The following is a 23383-nucleotide window of genomic DNA, read 5'->3' on the forward strand; positions in this document are numbered from 1 at the left end:
AGTGTGTATGTAGAGAGACAGTAGGCCGGTTTGTTCCATTCATTCGCTTTCCGTTCTATTCTTGGGAGCAGAGATAATCTGGCATGTTGCTATTGGGCCTTGTGGTGAAATTTCCCATTGCTGCAAGACTCACTGGCCTCTGGGTCTACTGCAGCTGACTGAAGACAGAGAGGGAGCCATACTCATGATGAAATAAACAGGATGTTCAGGAGAACTTCAGAGATGCAGGAATATAACTGATGTTTTACTTCCCTCGCTGTGGCACATACTGGCTATAGTATATACAAATGTCACACCCAATGATTACTTCTCCAGTGTCCTGCTGGGATAATAATTTACTGTTGGCCAATCTCATGTTTCGGCACAAAATGTGTCCACTCACTGGAGTTTCAAGGTCTGGTGAATTCCCTCTACCTTGTGTATTATTATGACCTCGACTGTTTCAACTGCAGCAATGGCTGATAAATAATCTGTATGATGGATATTCGTGCCAGCAACCCGCATCAAAAGCCATTTTGACAAGAATTTGCAACACGATGCAAGACATGTCAAACAAAATGTCACTCCCATAATCTGTCCATATACCGTGAAAAAGTGACTTTGTTGTTTGTGTACGTGGGGGGTCGGCAGAATCTGTCACAGGAGGGGTGGAGGCTGAGTTGGACATCTGTGTTGGAGAGGATAAGCTATCAATGTTGTCGCAACAGCGCTGTGATGCTCCGTTATCCCATATATTTAATGAATCCTCTGATGTGTGGTTTAAAACAAACTGTGGATGCAGAGCCATTTTTGTGACGCAGCATTCTGAAAATCATCTTTTGATGGATTTTCTGCAAACAACTAACGAACGCAGTTTATCAGAAGCACGCAAATGTAACACAAGTCCATGCTCTATCTTCTGCCAGTGTATTTCCTGCTGTAGCTCTCTCTTCCCTGCAGAAACCCTCATCACTTTATCTGGACTCAGATGCCTCCCCCCCCCCCCTCTGGCTCCCAGGGTAATGGCCTTTCTCTTTCATCCAGAACAGAGAGTCACTCCCCATATTCCATCATCAGGCTGAAAACTCATCTCATCTGGAAGGATGTCATGTCACCAACTCAGCTTCCTTTCTGCCGTATTGTCCTCCTCTATAAGCAATTATCCGAATAAAAAAACCCCTCTCCGGAGCCTTTTTTTCTTCTTCTTCTTAACATAGCATATTACACAATTACTGAGTCACATGCTGGTGCCTGCAGCAGTGTGTTGATGCTTGTTCTCTCGATTCTCTTTATCACACCCTTATTTTGAATTGCAATAATGATCCTCTGAATTCAGCTACAGTGATCGGGTCAGACCAAAATCAACACATGAATCCCTTTGGTTATTCATTTAGTCCACTTGATTAATAGAATTAATTTAAATCTTATCATTCTCACGGCTGAATCGTTAATCTAATATGCGCTCCGCTCATTGTGACAAACATTTGAATGCTGAATCATTTAAGATAAGATGATTTGTTTCTACAGTCGGAATTAAACAAACCTTTTTGAGTTTTTGGTCCTCAAAATCTTGATGAATTTTATTCTACCACCCCTCTTCTTTATATCCAGTTGAGTGAATGCACCAAAAAACAACAACAGGAATCTCTGTGAAGAGGACAAAGGTTAAATAACGGTGAAGAGTGAAGGGAAAAGGGTGACCAATGAATACATTAGTATTAGTGTCATGTGTACTGGAGAGTAGAAAAAGTGAAAGATTAAGGAAGGAATGTGTGGTTTTCTATTTTTCTTTTTTTAAATCTTTGTTACGAATAGTGTGTTTTTTCTTTTTTTCCTGTTGAGGGCAGTGACGCCGCAGAGTGGTGTTGACGCTGCAATAAAACTACGCGTAGAAGAAGAAGGAGGAGGAGCTGGGTGTTTGAAAGTGGCGGGCAGTATCAACACCCATCTCAAAGGCATTAGTTACACGGGGAAAGGACCAAACTTACTCAAGTAATCCGAAAAAGTGGACTTTTATGAAGTGTTTTATATTAATGCTGACCATTGTCAACTAGAACCGCTGAATGCAGTTTGTGTGATATCTAAACTTCGGCACTGGAGGAGACGTGAAGGTAACGTTAAGTTAAAGTTGAAGTCATCGTGTTGCTCATAACTAACGCTAGCTTGCTTGCTAGGTTCACGTTAACGGCAGACTGACGACAACCTGAACGTTTTCACAACATGTCAGCGGGGTTGAAGACTTCATTTGGCCGCCGACCATGTTTTAAATTCAATAAAAAAATGCACTTTAACGACCGCTAACTATTTCGCTGGTAGCTTGTTTCCCCTCCCTTCACGTTACCGTTAACAGTTAGCGTTAAGTGGCTAGTGGATCCCTACAAGAGACCGATTGAGTAAAAGCACATTTCCATAACGGAGGATGGTCTTTAGAGGCTTCGTTATTTATTGGAAAGTCCTGTCCAGTGTTGTTATTTGTCAGTTTGCCTTTCCATAACTATATGCAACCACTGACGCACACAATACAGTGGTTTTGGTTTTTATTCAGTATGTTGTCTGTGCTATTTTCTTTTCTGGTGATATTGTTGTTTTAAGGCAATGTTAAGTTATCCAAATAATATGCATATATGCCACACTAATGCATGTATCACTCTACCTTTCAACCATAGTGTAGTAAGTTCACTACAGTATTATTCAATATAGTGATGTCATGGTTTAATCATTTTTACACAGCAGAAATGGTCACTTTTAATCTGACCTGTTCTTTACGATTTAAGATATCAGTACTAACTGTTGTCAATTAGATCTGTTCTGCAATTCATTTCTAAATCCTCATGTATTCAACAATGCATGTCTATTCTGTTCACATGACGTTTCATCATTTCATTTTGGCACCGAAAGAAAAATCCTCCTGATCTTGATGATGGAAATCAATGTATCTCCACATCTGCTGTTGCAGTCAGTATTAACACTGCTAAATTCGAGTGGTGTCACTAATTAAAATTGAAGGATGTTTCAATATTTTCAGTCACATGGCCAGACAGCTTTTGCTTGGTTTCATTGTGATAGCCTTTTATGTTTCTTTTATTCCTAGGTATATCGTTTTGCATCATGACACATGAGGATGATAAGGGGATCCCAGTGAGGGTCGCCTTGCGATGCCGCCCGTTGGTCCCAAAAGAAACCAACGAGGGCTGTCAATGCTGTCTGACTTTTGTGCCTGGAGAGCCGCAGGTCTGTGCTCAAAAGCTTTTTCTGTGTGTCCACATCTATTATATCCATGTGTATATGATGTGTTATTTTGCAAGGGCTACACTATGTAGTATGTGTGATAGCTAAATTCTTGTTTTCAGGTCATCGTTGGCACAGAGAAGGCGTTCACCTATGATTATGTATTTGATTCCACTGCTGAACAAGAAGAAGTATTCAATACAACTGTGTCCCCCTTGTTGTGTGGGCTTTTCAAAGGTAGCTGTACCCTTTTTTTTTTAAACACAATGATTCATTGAATTCAATGACAGAGCAGACATACAATTTGTGGTTTTGCTCAGACACTTCAGTGGGCACTTGCCGGACCATTGGCTGCAACCAAATTAAAAACATAATTCAAATAAAAGTTTTTGATAGGTATAGAGATATATTTTTCTCCTTGTCTTTTGAATACTTTTTATATTCTCACTAATTTGTGCTTTTTGTAGGCTACCATGCCACAGTTCTTGCATACGGGCAGACAGGATCAGGGAAGACCTTCTCCATGGGAGGTACATACACATCAGCTCAAGAAAATGATCCCTCAGTCGGAGTTATTCCACGAGTTATCAGAAGGATCTTTGAGGAAAGGGAGAAGAGGAAAGCCTGTGAATTCTTTCTGGCAGTATCTTACTTGGAGGTTGGTGGAAATGTTGTTTACACTTTTTCTTCATGTCATTTAGAAATGTATTGTGTTCCTTAGCTTTCAGCAGATAATTTTGTATTTAAGTATTTTACACGAGCCTTTTTCCTTTTTGATTTTAGATCTATAATGAAGATATATTGGACCTGCTGTGTGCGTCTAAAGATAAAGTGGGCCTCTGCGTCAGGGAAGACCCTAAAGAAGGCATTAAGGTAAATGACTGACATGTTTACAAGAATGAATGCACATACTGTCGTATTTCTTTGAAGCTAAGAGTAGATGGAAAGGTAAATCTCATTCTATTCCTTAATGACACCTTTTTAAATCAGTACAGCAGTGTAGAATATTAAAAGTACATGTCAGCTTTTGTTTCAACTGAAAATATCCTGTTCCCTAGATTGTGGGTTTAACTGAGAGGCAGGTGTCCACTGAACAAGAGATGGTGGGTTGTCTGGAGGTTGGAAATTCAGCTCGCACCGTGGCCTCCACGGCGATGAACGCTGCTTCCTCACGCTCGCATGCTATCTTCACCATCACGCTGGAGCAGCGCAGGGGGACAGACAAGTCAGTGGTGGTGTCTTCTCACACAATCGCTTTTTAATGTGTTCGGTTAAACAGTCAAATACATCTGCTGTGCTTTAGGTGGATCGCTTTTGATTCACATGTATATTTTAAGTGATGAGAGAAGTTGAAAAAGATATCTGAATTGCTTCAACTAGGAACCTAACATTTTGAAGTGCACTCTCAAGTGAACTCTGATTTATTGGAAGTCTAAATACTTTGCAATAATCAAAGATATATATATAGATCGACACAATGTATATATTCGCTGTAAATATTCTGTTTTGGCTGTTGCTTTATTCTAGACCTAATCATTTTAATATTACATTCATTCTTTACAAAGTGTTTTTAGTTATATTATCAGATTTTGATTTATTGGAACCAGCTTTAGGATAAGTTATCTGTCCTCTTCCTCATTAGATAGTGAAGCCCAGAGGAAGGGTTGGATGTTATCTAAAGGTGAAGTACAAATAAATGAATTCAAACTGGAACAGGCGGGAGGAAGATTGTTTGAATATTTGTGTATTCTTTTGTTGCAGGACTGACTCAATTGTTTCAAAATTGCACCTAGTGGATCTGGCTGGTTCAGAAAGGCAAAAGAAAACCAAAGCAGAGGGAGATCGTTTAAAGGAAGGTAAACTAAATCTCTTAAAGTCGTCCACTCTCAATTCATGGTTCTCCCAAAGCTATGTGGTGTAGTGTGGTATATCTGTGTTGTCTCTTTTGTATTTGAGAAAGTGCCCTTAATAACAGCATTTCTGTTTTGATGCTGCTCATTTTCATCTTCAGGCATCAGCATCAATCGAGGCCTTTTGTCTTTGGGTAATGTGATCAGCGCCTTGGGGGATGAAAGCAAGAAAAGTAGCTTTGTTCCTTACAGAGACTCCAAGCTCACCCGCCTGCTACAAGGTGAGCTTTGATTTACATGTTCAAAAGTTACTCGGTGGTCATTAGTCTCCAATGCCATCTTCACTTTCAGGATCTTCAAACACGAGCAAATCAAGGCTGCTTCTCTTGGCTTTTATTGTCTCATGGAAAGTCTTTCATTCTGCTTTACTGACGGCATTGTTTACTGGCAACATGTAATGTTGGTAAATGCTGAACAGGATCGGCGTATAGATTTCTTATTTATCTTGGGCAAATATGACAATTACTGGTTAAAACACATCAAAACAGGCGGCTTGTTCAAATCATCAACGATGCAACATGGTAAATGACGGCAGAATGATTTTACTCAACACTTTTGTGAATTGCTTTTCTTGTTTGTCATCAGACTCTCTGGGAGGCAATAGCCACACGCTGATGATCGCGTGCATCAGTCCTGCAGACTCAAACATGGAGGAGACCATCAACACGCTGCGATACGCTGACCGAGCTCGCAAGATTAAAAACAAACCCGTACTCAACGTTGACCCAAGAGCAGCAGAAACGAACCGCTTGAAACAACAGGTACAGACAGGGGGGGGGAGGGCCTGTGTGATGATGCTGCAAGTTAAATACACTTCAGTTACTTGTTTACATGTTCAAATTCTTTGTTGAAGATCCATAGGACAGGAAGTGGTGGTGATAATAAATAAATAATGCCCACCATACTACTTTAATTAAAAATGTAGTAAATGTCCCAATTGTCTTGATTTATTCCCTGGTTTAGGTTCAGGAGCTGCAGGTGATGTTACTTCATGCCCGTGGAGGAGTCGCTCCAGTGCTCTCTGGGTAAGGCATCACAATTTTTCCAATAAACCAGGATGTGGGATGAATGCACCCAGGGAAAGTATCACCCATAACGAAGCCCAGTTTGGGGTGGGCTGACTAAAGGCCTCTCTAAGGAGCTGAAGAGGGAATATTAACCATGCTGCAGGATCATTGGCATTCTGTCATCTCCTGTTCTCTTCTTCACGGAGTGAAAGCTGTGATGAGGCCACCTCTCATACATACTCATAAGCAGTTCACCTGAACGATTTTCTGCCTGAAAACCCAACACCCACCCACTCACTCACTTCAGTCACAGTAAAGTTATGGTGCCCACAAATAGCAACTTTCTTTTATCCCTTGTACTCTTACATTTTGCACCTTTTACTCCTCGTGCTTTTACTCTTAATCAGGTCTTAATTGTCTTGAATTGTTTAATTTTATGTTACTAAATATATAGGCTATAAAATGTTGATTACTGTGTATGTTTGAGACGTTTCAGGATTCAACGTTTAAAAGCAGTTTTCATGCTGCTGTGCCCTGCCTAGTCAAGCTTTAATAAATGAAACTGATGAAAGAGATAACAAACGCCCCCTCTGTCACAGGCCGGAGTCAACAGAGAAGGTGACTAAGCTGTTGGAAAGAAATCGCTCTCTGCAGAATGAGAACAATAAACTAAGCAGGGAGCTGAGCGAGGCAGCGGGACAGACTGCCTTCATGTTTGAGAAGATAATTATGGTGAGCAAGACCGCACCAACATTCACTAATCCTTCAAAGTCGCTGTTAAAAGCTGATTTTAAAAACTGGCAAGCCAAGACAATTGACATTAAAAACATGTATAAAAAAAGAATTTATCTACAGGTTTATCATCTTTTTTTTTTTCATGATTCTCTGACATTACATTTTTTTTTAGGCGGAGCATACAAATGAGAAACTACAAAGCAGAATGGAGCAACTGAGGGACCATGCCGCGTGAGTTTCTAATAACCGCTTAAAGAGGAGACAGAAAACTTAAGCTCTTCCTGTTAAAAGCTTTGTTTGATTTCTAATTATGTTTTTTTTGTTGACCAATTCCACAATATCATATTGAGCCAGACTCTTTTATTAACCTTTTTTCAGATGTACAGTGGATCTTGAGAAGGTGTTGGTGACACTGGAGGACCAGGAGTTGAAGGAGAACGTTGAGGTGATGAGGAACCTGCAAGAAATCGTCTTGGAGCTCAAGGTACAGAAGTCATCTTGCATTATACATCCAGCCTCGTTGAGTGAATGTTCATAATACTGATTATTATGGTTTACTATTTGTTGTTTTCCCTAAGAATGAGAGTGATGGCATCACCGCCTCCATCGACGCTATGGCTGCAGGAGAGGATGGACTTGAGGGGTCCGGCAATGGCAGTAAAAATGACGAATCAGTACGTTGACGCTGTATTTCATTGGTGTTCACATTAGATGTTGAATATTATCAAATACACTGAAAGTGCACATGTTGTACATATAATGATAATCCTTTTTTATTTATTTTTATGAAATTTACCGTAGTACACACTTATTGTTCAAAGAATGAAATCTGTCTCCTCAGCTTTTTTTTTTTTTTCTGAAACGGATTTGAATTAAGATGTTCCCCACCTCTAACATTAAACAGGATGTCACTGGCGTTGTGGGCAAGGACTCCCCAGAGGGCTTTACAAGCAGTCATGCCCTGCGACAGGCTCAGCTCTCCAAGGAACTGATCGAGCTGAACAAAGTGTTGAGCTTGAAGGAAGCTTTTGTGAAGAAAATGTGCCAGAATGACACCCAGTTGGAGCCGATGCAATCAGAGCACCAGGTAGGCATTCTCGCAATAATTTAATTTGATGCATTTAACTTCATTTACGGTCATTAATTTTGCGATAAATTGTTGAATTTATGGTGCACACAGCAGAGGAGAGAGACGAAGAGCAGGGGAATTGAGAACGGGCTGCCCACCCTGAAAATGCTGTATATTATAATGTTTTTTTAAAGTTATCATGAAATGGACGCACGAGCATCCTTTGCTTCGGTGACGTGATCTTTTTCCGAAAGAAACTGAACCCGAGTGCCGGGTTTAGTTGAGGGAGAGGATTTAAATCTAAACCTACAGGTTGGATCAGACCGCTCAAAGTGGCTTAGCGAATGTAGCGTGGCAAAGGGAGAGGATTTTGTCCTTTTTTAAAAAAAAAAAAATAATAATAATTTATTGCATTTTTCCCCAACCGATATTTAGCAAAGATGAATGTACAGTTAGCACAGGAACACTTGTTGCAAACTACATATTGAATATCCATTAGTCGGATTAAGCGGTGACGTGCGACGCCTAAGGTATCATCAATGGGACTTGGTTCACATGAGAGTTGTACTGAGCTTAATGCCTAGTCTTTCTTTGATTATACTAACAATAAGCCTTTTTTTATTATTTGTTCTGAAATGGACCGTTTTGAATATTCTTGACATTATGTCTTACAGAAAAATGTACAGTCTCTAGAGACTGCGGTGGATTCTCTGCTGAAGGAGAAAGAGGGTCTCGTTTTGGCACTTCAGTCTGCAAAGAAAGACACCAACCAGGCTAAGTATGAACACTTTCATTTTGTTTTTGTCTGTGGTTTGGTTGTGCCTGTAGCTTCATAATTTGGCAAAATTATTACTGATTTGTGTTAACACACAAAAACAGTAACCTTCAGCCTTCGCGTTTTACTTCCTGCTTCATCTGACGTACACCAACTTCTTTCAGGCTGAGTGAGCAGCGGAGAAAGAGACTGCAGGAGCTTGAGGGCCAGCTGGTTGACATGAAGAAGAAGCTTCTTGAGCAGTCCAAACTGCTGAAATTCAAGGAGTCCTCTGTTAAGAAAGTTGGCAACCTCATGCATGAGATACAGGTGCCCAGTGCTTTTCTTTACATGTAGTTCCTTTGATGGGGAACGGGGCATTGTTTATGTAAAGTGTAAACCTGCACTACTACCATTTTAGTGGATGCTTCTCTAATATCTGTATGATTGTGCTCCTACTAAAGAAATTGTTACTGAGATGTTAGACATAGTAGACCGTTATTAGGTTATTTACTTAAACACAGTAAGCCACATAAAGAACAAAGAGTGGCACATGCATAGGCTCAGAAACAGATATAAATAAAAAAGGAGTCCATATGAGGATTTCACATGCAGCGCAGGTGGCTCAGCCTGCAGCAAGAGAGAGATAGAGAGGGAGGGGGAGAAAGTGAGAGACTCACGTGAATGAGACTGCAATTGTTTTTGGCTGTTTTGTAACTCTTCCAATTTTGATCTAAAATGTAAGGGTCTTCTGACTTTCATGAATCGGATATAAAAACAAAAAAATCCAAAAATCATTAATTTCCAAACCTTTATTCAAAAACAGAAGTGACAGTGCAAAACATCTTCAGAAAGCACAAACAGGTTGCTCCTTGAACATCCCTGAGCTGTTAATTAAAAAAAAAAATTAAAATGGACTAACACTAAAAACATACACATGTATGCTTTACATCTGCCAAATGTGAGTCCTTTTTTTTTTTTTTATACTGTAATTGATCTCCTTGGAGCAGAGGCTGCTTTAGCATGCCCTGCTTTATCAATATGTATGAAACACTGGGACAGAGGGAAGCTGTACTGCTCCTCTCACGTCTGTTTGGACCTCAACCTTCAGGCCCAGCTCCACTTCATCTCAACTCTGCATCAAGCTGTACTGCTACATATAGAGCGTCCTCTTCCTTAAACTATTTCATTCTGGGCCTCTTACGACCACGAAATGACATTGTTGGCTAAGCCCAACTACGTGATTTGATTCAGTCTACTTTGAGTAAAAAAACAACCTGCAGCCAGATCCTCCGGTGTGCTGATTTAACGTTAACGAGTGACAGCGTGAACTGAACCAGACCGGGGGGTGACGGCATGTTTCACCACGTTACGTTTTTTTACAAGCAAGACTGAACTGTAACGGAACAGAACGTAACTTTAACGACAATACACAACCCAAACACGTTAGCTAACGTGATAGCAAGCTGACTAGCTTCCATTAAAAACAAGTTTGAGGGAAATGAAGCCGCTGTAGACATCTTAACGCTGGTTGGCCAAGACTCGACACGTCACATCCAAGATGTTCTATTTTTGCTAAGATCCCGATCTAAACGTTTCTCAGTCTCTCACTCTAATCTCAGACACGCTGGCAGGCCAGTTGCTCTGCTCCACTCTTTTTTTTTTTTTTTTTTTTTTTCTCCGCAACTTTATGACTGCCGTAATAATCGCGTGACACAACGAATCGATAATGAAATTCGTTGCCAACACTTTTGCCAATCGATTTTATCGATTCGTTGTTGCAGCCCTACTCTCGTTTCCTCTTTTTTTCACCTTGACTCCGCGATGGGCCTCTGTGCTCCCGGTTTGTCTGGGATATCCCTTCCTCCTTCTCGGTCTCCGACTCCCGGTCAATTTCTTCTCCCGGTCTCTCCCCAACGCACCTCTCCGTTTCTCTCGCCTCCGGTTCCTCACTCTCTCTCTCTCTGTCCCTCTCCTCTTTTATTACTGATAGCTTCAGATGTCCCACCTGACAGCTTCCCCAATTTCAGCCAGTTTAACATATTTTCATGGATGTTGCTGAATGAATGAAATGACGTTAGGTGCACAAGCTAGGCTAGCTAGTGTGTACGTAAAAGACAGTCTGGCGGCCGGACCGGAAGTGCATCTATTTATTAAATTGTACGTTTTTAAATTTAAATCTTACAAAGGGAATTTTTATAATTAAAAAATCCTACTTAATTTTTTTTAATTATGTTTAATATTAATTATTAGACCACCATTACACTTTTCCTCTCGCGCACCCCCTAGAGGCAGCTCGCGCACCACACTTTGGGAATCCCTGGCATAGAGCATTACTGATTTTTACTGACTTGCAACACGTGTAAGTCCTAGTTGCCAAATCGAAGCACAGTAACACTTTGTTCTCACAGTATATGAAGACCCAGCGTACACAGCTGATGAGGCAGATGAGGGACGACTCTGAGAAATTCAGAAACTGGAAGAGCCAGAAGGACAGGGAGGTGCTGCAGCTGAAGGAGAAGGTTCGTTGAGTTCCTAGCTGCAGGGCATTTTCTTTAATCAACATTTTCCTCATGAAATCATTATATCACTGCTAAATATTTTATCACTTGATTTCATAAACCTCAATGTTGTATTTTTTTGTATCTGTTTTTACAGGATCGTAAACGCCAGTATGAGTTGCTTAAACTTGAGCGGGATTACCAGAAACAAGCCAATGTTTTGCGTCGTAAAACTGAGGAGGTGAGGCCTCTTGGTCTGTTGTCTTTCTCTCCAGTTTGAATCTGAAGCTAATGTCAAACACTTAGAATTTAATTGTTTCCCCCCCCCACAGGCTGCAGCTGCAAACAAGCGGTTGAAAGATGCGCTACAGAAGAGAAGCGATGCATCAGACAAACGCAACAGAGGAATGGAGGGAACTGCTGCGAGACTTAAGGTAGTACAACTTGGTTCGAGGGCTTCTCTGTAGTCAGAAAAACCTGCACCTGTCACCAAAATCGGAACAGTATTATATTCCTTGTGTAAATTTATACCCCAAAAGAATCCAGATTAGACAACGAGAATGTCGCTGGATTAACTCTGTGATTGTCTTTATGTGATCAGACATGGCTCCTCAATGAAGTGGAGGTGATGGTAAGCACAGAGGAGGCCCGGCGCCACCTCAACGATCTGCTGGAGGACAGGAAGGTCTTGGCTCAGGACATCAACCACCTCAAACAGCAGATAGAGGCAGGGGACCGACCTGCCGCCAAAATCAGGGTGAGATGTAAATTCTTTACCGTTGAGCACACACGCAAAAAATAATGTTAGTATAATTGAGACATCCAGTGCACCAGCGAAGTAGAAGAATCAATCTTTTTCTCCGTGGCGTCCTTCCGTGCAGCGTCGGACACTGATCATCTCCGAGCTGGAGACCCAGGGGGCGCTGGAGACGCCTCTGACCAAACAGGTGGAGAACCTGGAGACGGAGATCAGCCTCAGGTGAGACGGAAGTATCTACAGGAAACACTGAACTGATTGTGTACCTGGTTGTGGGAAATGTTCAAATTTGAAGAGTGATTTGTATCCTAACAGGAATGCCCAGATAGCCGACCTTCAGCAGAAAGTTCTTGTCGCTGATGGCGAGGGGCGTTTGAAGCAGCGCCTTGATAGCATCCCAAGCATCGTCGATGCCAAGTATGCCGTCAAGGTCCTCATGTCTGAGGTCAGCAAATGCTCTTATCTTTTTTATTTCACACCTCTGTATTAAATTAGTAGAAGTACATGTATTTGTTGCTGTTTGTGTTTCCAAAAAACTAATTGTTTCCCTTTTTTATTTAGTTGGTGTCTGCTAAATCAGCAAGTGGCAAGCTGGAGAGCGAGCTCAAACAAGAGACGGGGAATGTACAAGATTTAAAGAAGATGCTGAATGATGATAGAAGTGTGATGTCCACCATGGACATGGAGCACCAGCAGCAGCTGGTGGAACTAGAGCAGAGGCATCAGGAGAAGGTGCGCGTAGCTTTTACTCGCATATCAATTTGCATCTCTTTTTAGAGACGTGTATGTTCCGTTCTATAAATGCTTTTTTGTTTCTTTTTTGCAGGTCCATTACCTCCTTAACCAGATACAGAGCAAGGCCATATGTGAAGAGTCAGATGAGATGAAGCAGAAGGACGAAGAGAGTTCAAAGCAGAAGGAACTTCTCCAGCGCCTCAAAGTTCAGGTTTGTCTTCACGGGCTGAAAAAGTGTTCAATCAACTGACTGAAGAAACAAAAATGATAATCGTGTGGTTATTTGTCACATCGTTTCAGGATGAAGAGCTTGAAAAGCTACAAGAATTAAGTGAGCAGAACCAGACACTGGTGGAGCAGAATGAGCGATATAAAGCGGTAAGCGTTATAATTTAGTCCAACAATCTCGTTTAATGTAAAGGTTACATATAAAAGATGAATACCATACACTAGTGCAGTGGTTTGCAAATGGGGGCACGTGAGATTTAAAAAATTCCTCCGTGGATTAGTTCATCACTGTACCATATATACTTTGCATTTTGCACTATCTGTTTATCTAATTTACTTATTTACTTAATTAATGAATACACTCTTCAGCTGTAAATATAAATATATTTCATTCCAGTTAGTTGTATTCTATTTTATTTTGTGTATGTATGTGTGTGTGTGTGTGTGTGTCTATCTATCTATCTATCTATCTATCTATCTATCTATCTATCTATCTATCTATCTTGTGTGTTTGTATTTCAAGTGGTAAGGCGCTACTGATGACGACAAAAAAATTTCCCCTTGGGGATTAATAAAGTATATATTCATTCAAAATAAATACAAATAATTATATTTTAAATTAACATCCATTCAAAAATTCTTTAAAAATAGTTATTTAATAAATATTCAATAAAATATAAGTGTAAGTTAAATTGTATATATTCTATATTAAATTGGACACTGATGGCGCAGCGCTGTGTATTACATCTTTTTCGATCATTTTTCTTCAACCAAAAATGCTTTGTGCTGGTTACGGGGTACTTGGCTGAAAAACCGAACGATGTGCCTCTTTTCTATTTACTTAAGCATTGTGTGTGATTGGCTCAAACCGAACCATGTTTTTTTTTTTTACTTCCACAGAAACTCTCATTACTCAGCCTGACGAGTGGAAAGAAAATCCTTGCCCAAACAACCAACAATGAAAAGAGCCAGAATGACTCGTTTGAATACGTTCCTCCGAAGGTAATTGCAGATATTCTAAATTCCTCTTCGTTGTTGTTTCTTTTCATTCAAGTCTACTTCAGTTTTTAAAGTATGTTGGCTAATGTAGTTATTTCCCATTTCATAGTCATTGCACATGGTTTAGTCAGGACCCAGGTTTAACTGAAGGAGAGCTTAATGGGAATTATTCTGCGGAAGATATCTTCTATTTTTGAGAAGATGAGACGTAAATGTAAAATTCTCTGATTTGAGAGCTTTCGGGATATTCATTTTAAAGTTCAAGCGTGTTGAGTTTCTTTTCTTCGTGTTTTCGACCAACCAGCCTAAAGGGAAGCGCTTCACCACAGCTAAAGCGCCGCTGAATACGACGATCGACATCGAAGAGCTGATGTCTCCCAGCGAGGACGAGAATGAGGGGGAACCGGACGAGTGGCGTCCCGAGAAACCCGAGAAGATGCGCAGGACCTCAAAGAAACCAAAAGCAACCGGGGTAAGACTGAGACAGGATCTCACATGTCAGCTTGTAGCCGCTGTCTGTCCACAGACCGATCATGAAGGGTGAGAACAAGTTATGTCCAGGATATTAAATCTGCCTGCTAATGAAATGTCATCTCACCTTGCTGAAATGCACTCGATAAGAGTTATTAAAAAGCCCACATTTCCTCCGGTGCCGAGCTGTAAACGTCTTTCTTTAGCTTTTTTTAAGGATCTTGATGGTTTGGTTACTTATAATGCATTTCTCTCTCTTCAGTGTGCGTGTAAAGGTCGCTGCGGCAACAAGCAGTGCCGGTGCCGCAAAGGAAAGATGACATGCGGGGAGAACTGCCACTGTGACCACGAGAAATGTCGAAATATGGATAACCAGGTGCAAGTCGTTTCCAGTCATCTGCTGATAATTTACACTTTTTGCGTTATGCAGAAATATCTTAAAGTGTAACATTTTACAAATGTATATCAGTGTGTGAGCTCTTTCAGGGCAGAACTTTAGACACGTGTGTTTTAACTACACGGAACTTTACGGCAAATGATAAAGTAATAACTTCTCCATCCAGTAAGCACTCATCAGAATGTAATGAATGAGAACAACCCTCAAAACCAAAGTTATTATTGGATTATTAGTAATTACGCATATGTATTTCATTCCCAGTGTAGAAATATTAGGTATGTTGCCGTCATCAGAACGTAATAATGAATAAACTGTAATAACGTGGTACTAGTTGAACAGACCAATGTGTAATTTGACATGTATCACAAGATTGGAGGCTTTTCTGAAAATACAATAAAGAACCATAAAATGTTCTAATTCTTGTGACTTTTTACTCTTTTCAGGATGCAAGTCAGACAGAAAGCGCCTCCAGAGACAGTCCTGACAACACCACGTTCTTTAAGCCGCCGTCCTGTACACCCACGAAGAATGTGAGCCGGCTCCTTTTGAAGACTATACATACATACATACATACATGCGTATACTGTATACAGTATTGTCTGCAATGCTTGTTGCCACAGGAACCTTAAAGGATGGGATCCAGAACATGCTAATAGTTTACTAATGTGCACTATTTCAGGTGCTAAAAGGAATCGAAGACATGGGGCATGCCACTGCTGACCTGAAGTTGGTAAGGAAACCTATCTTGCCAGAGGAAGAGGACGAGGAGGAGGAGGAGGAAGAGGAAGAGGAGGACAGAACAACGATCAGCTTCCTCAAGAAGAAGAAAAGACTCCTGACCAGTTTTCAGAACAGCTTTTTCTCCGGATGCACTCCAATCAGAGAGGAACCTTAGTTGGGACGGAGCAGGGTGCTGTTTATTTTCGTAGGTGTCCATATGTGTGCGTTTAAATGTGTCGTGTCCTTGGTCTGTTTTATATGTGACTAAACTGTCTTGTACTGTAACACGAAAGTAGCTGTTGATTCTAAGTCACTTCGTTTTCTGTAGAGGGTTACAAAAGGACTGTGAATAGCATTGACATATTTTACTGGAATTCACAATGAGATGGTCAAGAAGCCTGTAAATAATATTTTAGTTGAGCGTGTTAGATGATATTTCTTCTCTAGTAAGACTAAATCAGTCCTCCCCCAATTTTCAGTCGAGCAGTTTTACACGAGCGCTATTCAACACAACGTTTCCACACTGCGTCTTGGAGCATTTTAGTTTTTTTTCACTGCTTTTACTGTCAGAGCTGAATAAAGTCTTGCAGTCAAATCTTGTTTTTAAAAGAAAAAACTGTTTCTTTTTATCTGAATGTGTTTAATATCTGTCATAAGTTGATGGAGAGTAATTTATTTCTTTCTTTAGTCTGTAATGATTATTGTTTTACTTTGTTTTCTCTTCGCAGCAGTTCATTTTTAGTGGAAAATATTAAATTAAGGAAAATGTAATCTTAATAAAACACCGCTTTGATATTATGCTAATTTCAATTTGTAATTTTAGCATTTTACTGAGTAGTTTTAGAACTTGACGCACATTTCTGTCTCACAAATCCCTCAAATGTTTAAATGAACAAAATAAATGGAAAAATAGACAAATCACATTGTTTTATGCGTTTTCCTTTTTTTGCTCCTCGTTCACTCACTTTACTTTTTATTTTCATCCATTTCTACGAGGGCTGAAACGCCTGAGCTGTTTGAATTACTTTAGCGCTTGTGACCAAATCCAGTGCCCCGGGTCTGTTTCATATTCTGTGTCCGTAACAAGCTTCAGTTTGTTTCACATTTGTTCTGGGAGATTTCCTACAGGCAAAATTATTAACAGACAAGTATTTCCTGACTCGTGATCAGTCGTCCTCTGAGCGCCCTTTATGGGTTTTGTGTTTTTCGATTTGAATGGTTCAGTTAATATGGAAAAGTATGTGTCTATACACTTACATTTCTAAATTGGGGATTATGAATTGAGAATCCAATTAATTGTCTATCAAGCAAAAAACGGCAAACGTGTAATGGTTCCAGTTTTTCGTTTGACGAATGACTTGAACATTTGTGTAATTTAAAAGCTTTGGGATTTTACACATTTGCTGTGGGAATTTTACACCAAAGCCTGACCATTAATGATTGTTTATTAAATAATTATTAAGACGTACTGATGATAAACTTGTCGGCCTGAAGTCTCCTGGGTTTACCGCGTCTGACACAAACTGGTGGCTCCTTCAAGACGACCACTTTTTCGCAGCAGAGCTTCTCATCTGTCGCCAACAACCTCAAGACAAACAAACGCATTGGTGCCATCAAATCAGATCTCAGTCGTATCCTGTGAAAGCAGCAGCTGGTAATAAGAGACAGATCTGACGGTTCCTGCTGGGAGGGAGTGCTGTACTAAACAGGTGGACGTTGCAAAAAATATAAACAAGCTCTACATGAGCACACAATTGAATACTGGCAGCAGCTGTAACTTGACATGTCTGGCTTCCCAGCCTCTCCATGTGGGGACAAAACCTTCCTCCTGATGGCTTGTCACATCGCTGCCCAGTCCTCTCCAGAAGGCTCCAAACATTTTCACCTGATCAACGGCAGAGCGCTCTGAACAAAGGGACATGTTTGTGGGCGTGATGGCGGCTTCCCCGGCCAAACGGCGAGCAAAACAATGCAGCTTTGTTCGACTGGACAATCTGTTTATAGATTTTTGTGATGAAATGTTTTTTTTGTTGCACCAGACAGGGACACGGAGGCAGAGGAATACACACACACACACATGCGCACGCGCATGCACACACACACACACACACACACACACACACACACACACACACACACGTTGCATTGTATTAGATTTAAGCAAGAAAATATATCCACAGGATCTGCATGAAAGGGAACCAGCACACTGAGAGTGGAGAGGCTCCATCGGGCCTCGGGGAGATATGTTATGAAGGCTCCTTTCATAAATACAGAAGGTATTCATCACATCTCTAACAGCGGGATAGATGGCACATGAGAGGTCGCTTCCATCCGAGGAGAATCAAATCAGTCAGGAGAGCTGATTAGGCGAGGACTTTGTTTAGGATTTTAGAAAGAGTTAGGGAAGAAAGAGGACGAGTCGTGAATGCAGAGTCCATCACATGAAGAGTGGAGCTCTGTCTTCATGTGAATGCTTTTTGATCTTTGGAGCATTCATTTTAAAGGAATTATAATGTGTCGATTGGTTGCATACCTGCAGCCTCTCCCTGTTTAAGATGGCCTCTCGTTGGGACAAATCCTTTCCGATACACATCTAGTAACCAAATGTCAAGACCCGGGAGAACATCGCAACACAGTGCAATATTATTAGTTGTGATGGACCTCTGCTCTCGGCCGTGGAGTTTCTTTCTTTGCGTACTTTGAAAATGTGTCCGACTGGCTGTAATGACCACTTCACAAGGAAGTGGCAGCCTTTCATTTCCTATTTCCAAGACCTGTCAGTGTTGCCCAATGAATGAGGCGCGTCGGGTTCTGTCCCTCATCAGTCTGATTTACTGTAACCAAATCTACTGTATTACAAACTGTGTGATCAAACGTAAAGGCCGTGTGTGTGGGTGGGTGTGTTTTGATTAATTATTTCCTATTTTTGTCCTTTTATTATTATTTGTATTTCCTCATGTTTTACTTTAAGTTGTCTGTTTGCTCTACTTTCCTGTTACTTTCTTCATTACTATTGTAAACAGATCAACACGTACACACACAAAAATGAAAATACTTCTTCGCTGATCCCTGTACATCATATTGTACATCAATAAAGTATATTTAAAAAAGAAAATGTTTCCGACTGCTCAGGAGCTGCCACCAGGCCAAAGGCCTGCTACTGCTGCCGTTGTTGCAATGCATTCTGGTCGCCGACAGAGGGCGACATAGGTCAGAATACAGGCGTTGCTGTAGCATCAGTGTATAAACTCAGCAGCTAAGGCACTTTAGACGGTTAGCTTGCTACTTGCTTCTATCTCCATAACATGATCTTCATCTTTATCTGCACGTCTCTTGTGTTCATCGAGGACCACAAGGAAAATAAGGATTTGAAAAATGACACGAGCGAATGGCAATAGTTCAATCGTTTTCGGTGATGATTCAGAGAAACGAAACAATGGGCTCTGCAGGCTGAATATGATGTGGACAGAGGTGGTGTGAATCCAAGATGGGGCCCGACACAAATACACTGTAGGTCCACGCTAAAGGCCCGATAAATCTTTTTTAAAAGCAGCTGAAAATCGTTGAACCTCATCTTATTGGTCATAACACTAATCTGTGTCACTGGAAATGTGCGGGTGTGGCTTGATCAGATTGGCAGCGATCAAACAAGCCAACAGTCACCAGATCTGATTCAAATGGTGCTAGATCCTGATTGGTGCAAAGACATACGTGCACTTCACCTTTTTCCAGCTGAGCCCCGCCCACTCCAGAGCAGTAAGAGGAGAAGTATCTCATGGACGTGTAAAGACAACTACAACGTTGGAGATGGCGTCCCGTTCATTACAATGAAGGTTTCTCAGTGCATGAAGCACAAAATCTAAAAAGTGGTGACTTTTGTGTATAAAATTCTGATATAATTACCTGGATATTCCGGCAATCCTCCATATCGTGGCTAGAATAATTAAAAGACGAGATGTCACGCGTCACATCAACATCATACACACAACATATCAACACATGCGCAGCAACGTCTGGCTGGTACTTGCTGAAAGCATAGAGTATATAAGAAGTGGACTCAGCACTTTGAGGTACAAGAGAGGATGGAGCTAAGTACAACCAAACGCTGATTAAGACTTTTATGAACTGGAAAAAGCTATAAAAAAAAAAGTTGTACGATGAAAACACGGACGACTTCCAGACCGGACGACGCTGTGATAGAGACATGAACATCATGAAGAGGACTTGAAACCATTGATTTGAGACCATAAACTCATGTCCCTAGTGTTTACTGAGGCGTAGGGTCATTTTCTCATTGACTTCTACGCAATTGCAACCAGAGGAGTCGCCCCCTCATGGCAAGTAGAAAGAATGCAAGTTTAACGCACTTTTGGTCGGAAGGCTCACAAGCTGATGCGCGATCATAAAAAAAGATGAGGATTGATTCGTTTCACTGAGGCCTCCGCAGGGAGGGTGTCATAGTAGCCTACTTTAATGGTGAGAATCAATATTCTGTCACAAGAGCCATAATTTAAAAAAAGGCATTCAATTTGAAAACGTTGAATTGTATATCGGTTGCCCTCCATTGATTCAACAGTACCCAAAGAGGACCTAAGCTGACACTGCCTCTTTATTTTTAGCACCATCTGAGGTGACACTCCAACATCACAGCTCCGGTTGTGCCTTGTACCCCGTAGCTCCAGAGCGTGTCTCAGGCTTCACATGATACTTTATTGGCCCCACAGGGAAATTCATCTTGGACTCAAATGCTGGGCACATGACATGACACAGAACATAATGTCTACCTATTACATGTGCATCCATAGGAGTAAATACAAAAAGAAACAGACAAACAAAGCGGCCTTTACTAAAGTACATTACAACCACACATATTGCACAATATTCATGCAGTAGCCTCGATCCATGGGCCCGAGAACACTCGCATTCCCTTTAATACTGAAACACTAACGTCGGGTGATTTTGGTTACGTAATTGTACTTGTGTTGCTTTTGTCTGAGTTGCGTGTCCTTGTGTAGCTTCATGTTGCTCACTGACGTTATTGAAGGTAGGCTCGTCTCTCTGCTCCAATCGCTGTTTTTTTCAACAGGCACGTGTTCGGGTAAAATAAACCCGACGTTAGCAATAGAGGGTGACAACATTTCAGATGGATGTTAACATTGAAGGGAGACTTTTCCTTCACAGGACAAGGCTCACGTCTCCCAGGAACAGATGGACCAAAGAACAAGTTCATAGCTCCATTATTTATATTTTTAATCATGTTTCATTGACGATTCCCACATTTTTCACCTGATTTTGAGCCTATCAGGTTCTATCAGGTGAAATAAAAGAAGCGTACTTCAACTTGCCTTGTATTGTTGTATTTTGATAATTTTTTTATCAGGTATATTATATCGGGTAAAATAAACCCAACGTTAGTGATGGTGTTACTATTTGTAACGTTAGGGTTAAATATGTTTTCATGGCCTTCAAACAGTCTTCTTACTTTTATACTGGAGCTGACATGAACATATGAAGAGGCTGCAGGTGGATTACTCCAATGAGATGATAAGACTACTGCATTTCTCTTGACTTGTTGTAAAAAAAAAAAAAAAAAAAGGTAGCGTTTGTTCTTTATGTGAGAAACATTAGTTTACCTGAAGCCTGGCTGTGTGACGGGGAAATGTGTTTGAAGTAGCACGCTGGAAGGGTGGAATTAATTGTATTGTCACATGTTTGACTCATATCTATCACTCACACATTACTGCTGTTTCTTTTTATCTAAGCTTCTCGGGGAAGTTTAGCATGACTGGACCAAAGTCCAGTAAAACTGTGAGGAAAATATACAAAGAGCAAGAAGTAAAGTAAGAAATATGTCGAGAGGGAAATTCCTCCTTTGTTTCTCTCGTCAAAACTCGCCACTCAATTTATCGTCAAAAAAAAGAATAATAATTAAAGAAAGCGGAAATAATAGACCGAAGCTGGAGATAGTTTTAACTAAAATTAGCGAATGGAACTCAGAAAACGAAACGTAATAGTCAATCATTTCTGAAATGAAAACTTTGTGGGATGAGATTCGGGCAGTGCACGTGACCTCGTGCATGAGATAATTTTATGCTCAGCAGATTCATGTTATCTGATCCAAAGTGCAGCAGAAATTATGATGACCTTCAAAGGAGCAACAAAAGACTTTTATCTGTGTGACAGATTAATGCTGTGCACATATTCTCCCTATGAGAGACACTGGACTCTGCTCAGGCATACCGACCACTTGAACTTCTGAGATAAGATAGCCTAAGTACATGAATAAAGGAGGAGGCGGAAGGTGCGGGAAACGCTGGAACTTTGAAGGAAAATGTCCATATTTCCAAATATATTAATTATTCTTAACCACATTGAAGGAGTGTGTAACGGAGTCGCACCGTGAAGACATTAAAGCTGTGATTCTCAGGAGGAAATAGCGAGCCCACAAGAGGAAAACAGCCTGACCTGCAAATATACATTCTGTTTCAATATGACTCTGTTCATATAACTTTTGACCTCGTTAGGTCAGATAACATCTCCTTTATCCTTCAGGCACTTCTCACAGATCAGGGAGGGAAGATGTATTAAAAGGCAACAACTAGTATTAAAAGCAGAGGAGTCAGATCCAGAAAGTCAGGGTACATAATGATAATATATTATATTGATATACACACACACACACACACACACACACACACACACACACACACACACACACACACACACACACACACACACACACACACACACACACACACACACATAAACATAACCCTCTGATGGTAAGAGATCATTTAAACCAGTATGGTTGAACAGTTTATTATCAGTGGATTGTGTCACATGTCACTTTTACGGGGGCCCTAAAGTTAAAGAATTACGCATCTGGTAGAGATTATCTTTCAGGGTCATTTACCATAACTTCATATATTAAATGATATAAGAGTGTTTAGTTTTTTTGTGGCTTTCTGTATACTTAATATGATTCTTTGTGACATTTTGTATCATTTGTATGCATCAAAGAGTGCACTCTGCTCCCTCTTCCTCTCTCCCAATCTTTAGCAGCGCTGAGTTTCATATCTGCTTGTTCCGGTAATTGTGCGTAGGTGTGTGTGTGTGTGCATGTGTGTGTGTGTGAGAGAGAGAGAGTGTGTGTATGTGAGAAATGCAACAGTAAATGCAGATTGATACCACAGTACATCATTTCAAAGTAAAGCACAAAATGCAGAGTTACAGTTCAACTCATTTTGCCTTGACCTCTACGGTTTGATAAGGGAAGGTCGTGTCTTTTGCATTACACATATCAATTAATGTGGATAAAGTCTTGTGAGTTACGACACGGTAGATCACAATCACAGGTAAGACTCAGTAAAAAGCACACCGGGTTTTTCTGCAGGCCATGAATACATATTTCATGCAGGGGACAAAAGAGATGTGCTTGCCGCTGGCCCTACCCTCCGTGTCAGTCAGTGTGGAATCAGGATGTTGGACTGAGGGGCAGGGCGCTGGGCCTGTTAAATATTGACTGCAGGTGTAATAATTAACCTTCCCCCAACTCTGGATCCCTTAAACTGGCTGCTCGGCCTCGGTGCCATTGCTTCTCTGTCTTTGCTGCCAGTTGCATCTAAATCCAGCCTCTTTCGGCAGCTGTTGGCCTTCGGTGTCCCTCCTCTGTGTCTCCGCCTGTCTTGATCTTGTCCTCTCTCTTCCTTCTTTGCCGCTCTGGCCCCTGTGCCGCTCTAGCCCCCGGCCCCCTGTGTGTTGAAGCCCTTGCGGCTCTTGAGAACCTTTGGCCTCGTTCCGGCCTCCGGACGGGCCACGGATCTAGAGGTGAGTACGGCTCTTAGCCCCAAAAACTGAATCGCATGTAAAATGTTCATGATTATAACAATGTAC

The 23383-nt window shown here is 41.0% G+C and overlaps 1 protein-coding gene across 1 annotated transcript; it reads left to right on the forward strand.

The window, feature by feature from the left end:
* Positions 1-3087: 3087 nt before the first annotated feature.
* kif4 (kinesin family member 4) lies at positions 3088-16396 on the forward strand (the record flags this gene model as incomplete). The annotated part of the gene is made up of 30 exons (XM_079213932.1): positions 3088-3210; positions 3330-3444; positions 3675-3865; positions 3991-4080; positions 4266-4432; positions 4969-5063; positions 5219-5338; positions 5703-5878; positions 6081-6142; positions 6724-6856; positions 7032-7090; positions 7238-7343; positions 7438-7533; positions 7764-7946; positions 8603-8706; positions 8868-9012; positions 11094-11204; positions 11341-11424; positions 11516-11617; positions 11785-11940; positions 12065-12162; positions 12256-12385; positions 12502-12672; positions 12767-12886; positions 12976-13053; positions 13804-13905; positions 14207-14374; positions 14636-14749; positions 15214-15300; positions 15450-16396. The coding sequence occupies 30 exons, from the start codon at positions 3088-3090 to the stop codon at positions 15663-15665; spliced, it is 3702 nt and encodes a 1233-aa protein (XP_079070058.1). The 3' UTR covers positions 15666-16396.
* Positions 16397-23383: the final 6987 nt, after the last annotated feature.

The sequence above is a fragment of the Taurulus bubalis genome (genome assembly GCF_910589615.1).
Source record: "Taurulus bubalis genome assembly, chromosome: 2".
Lineage (NCBI taxonomy): Eukaryota > Metazoa > Chordata > Actinopteri > Perciformes > Cottidae > Taurulus > Taurulus bubalis.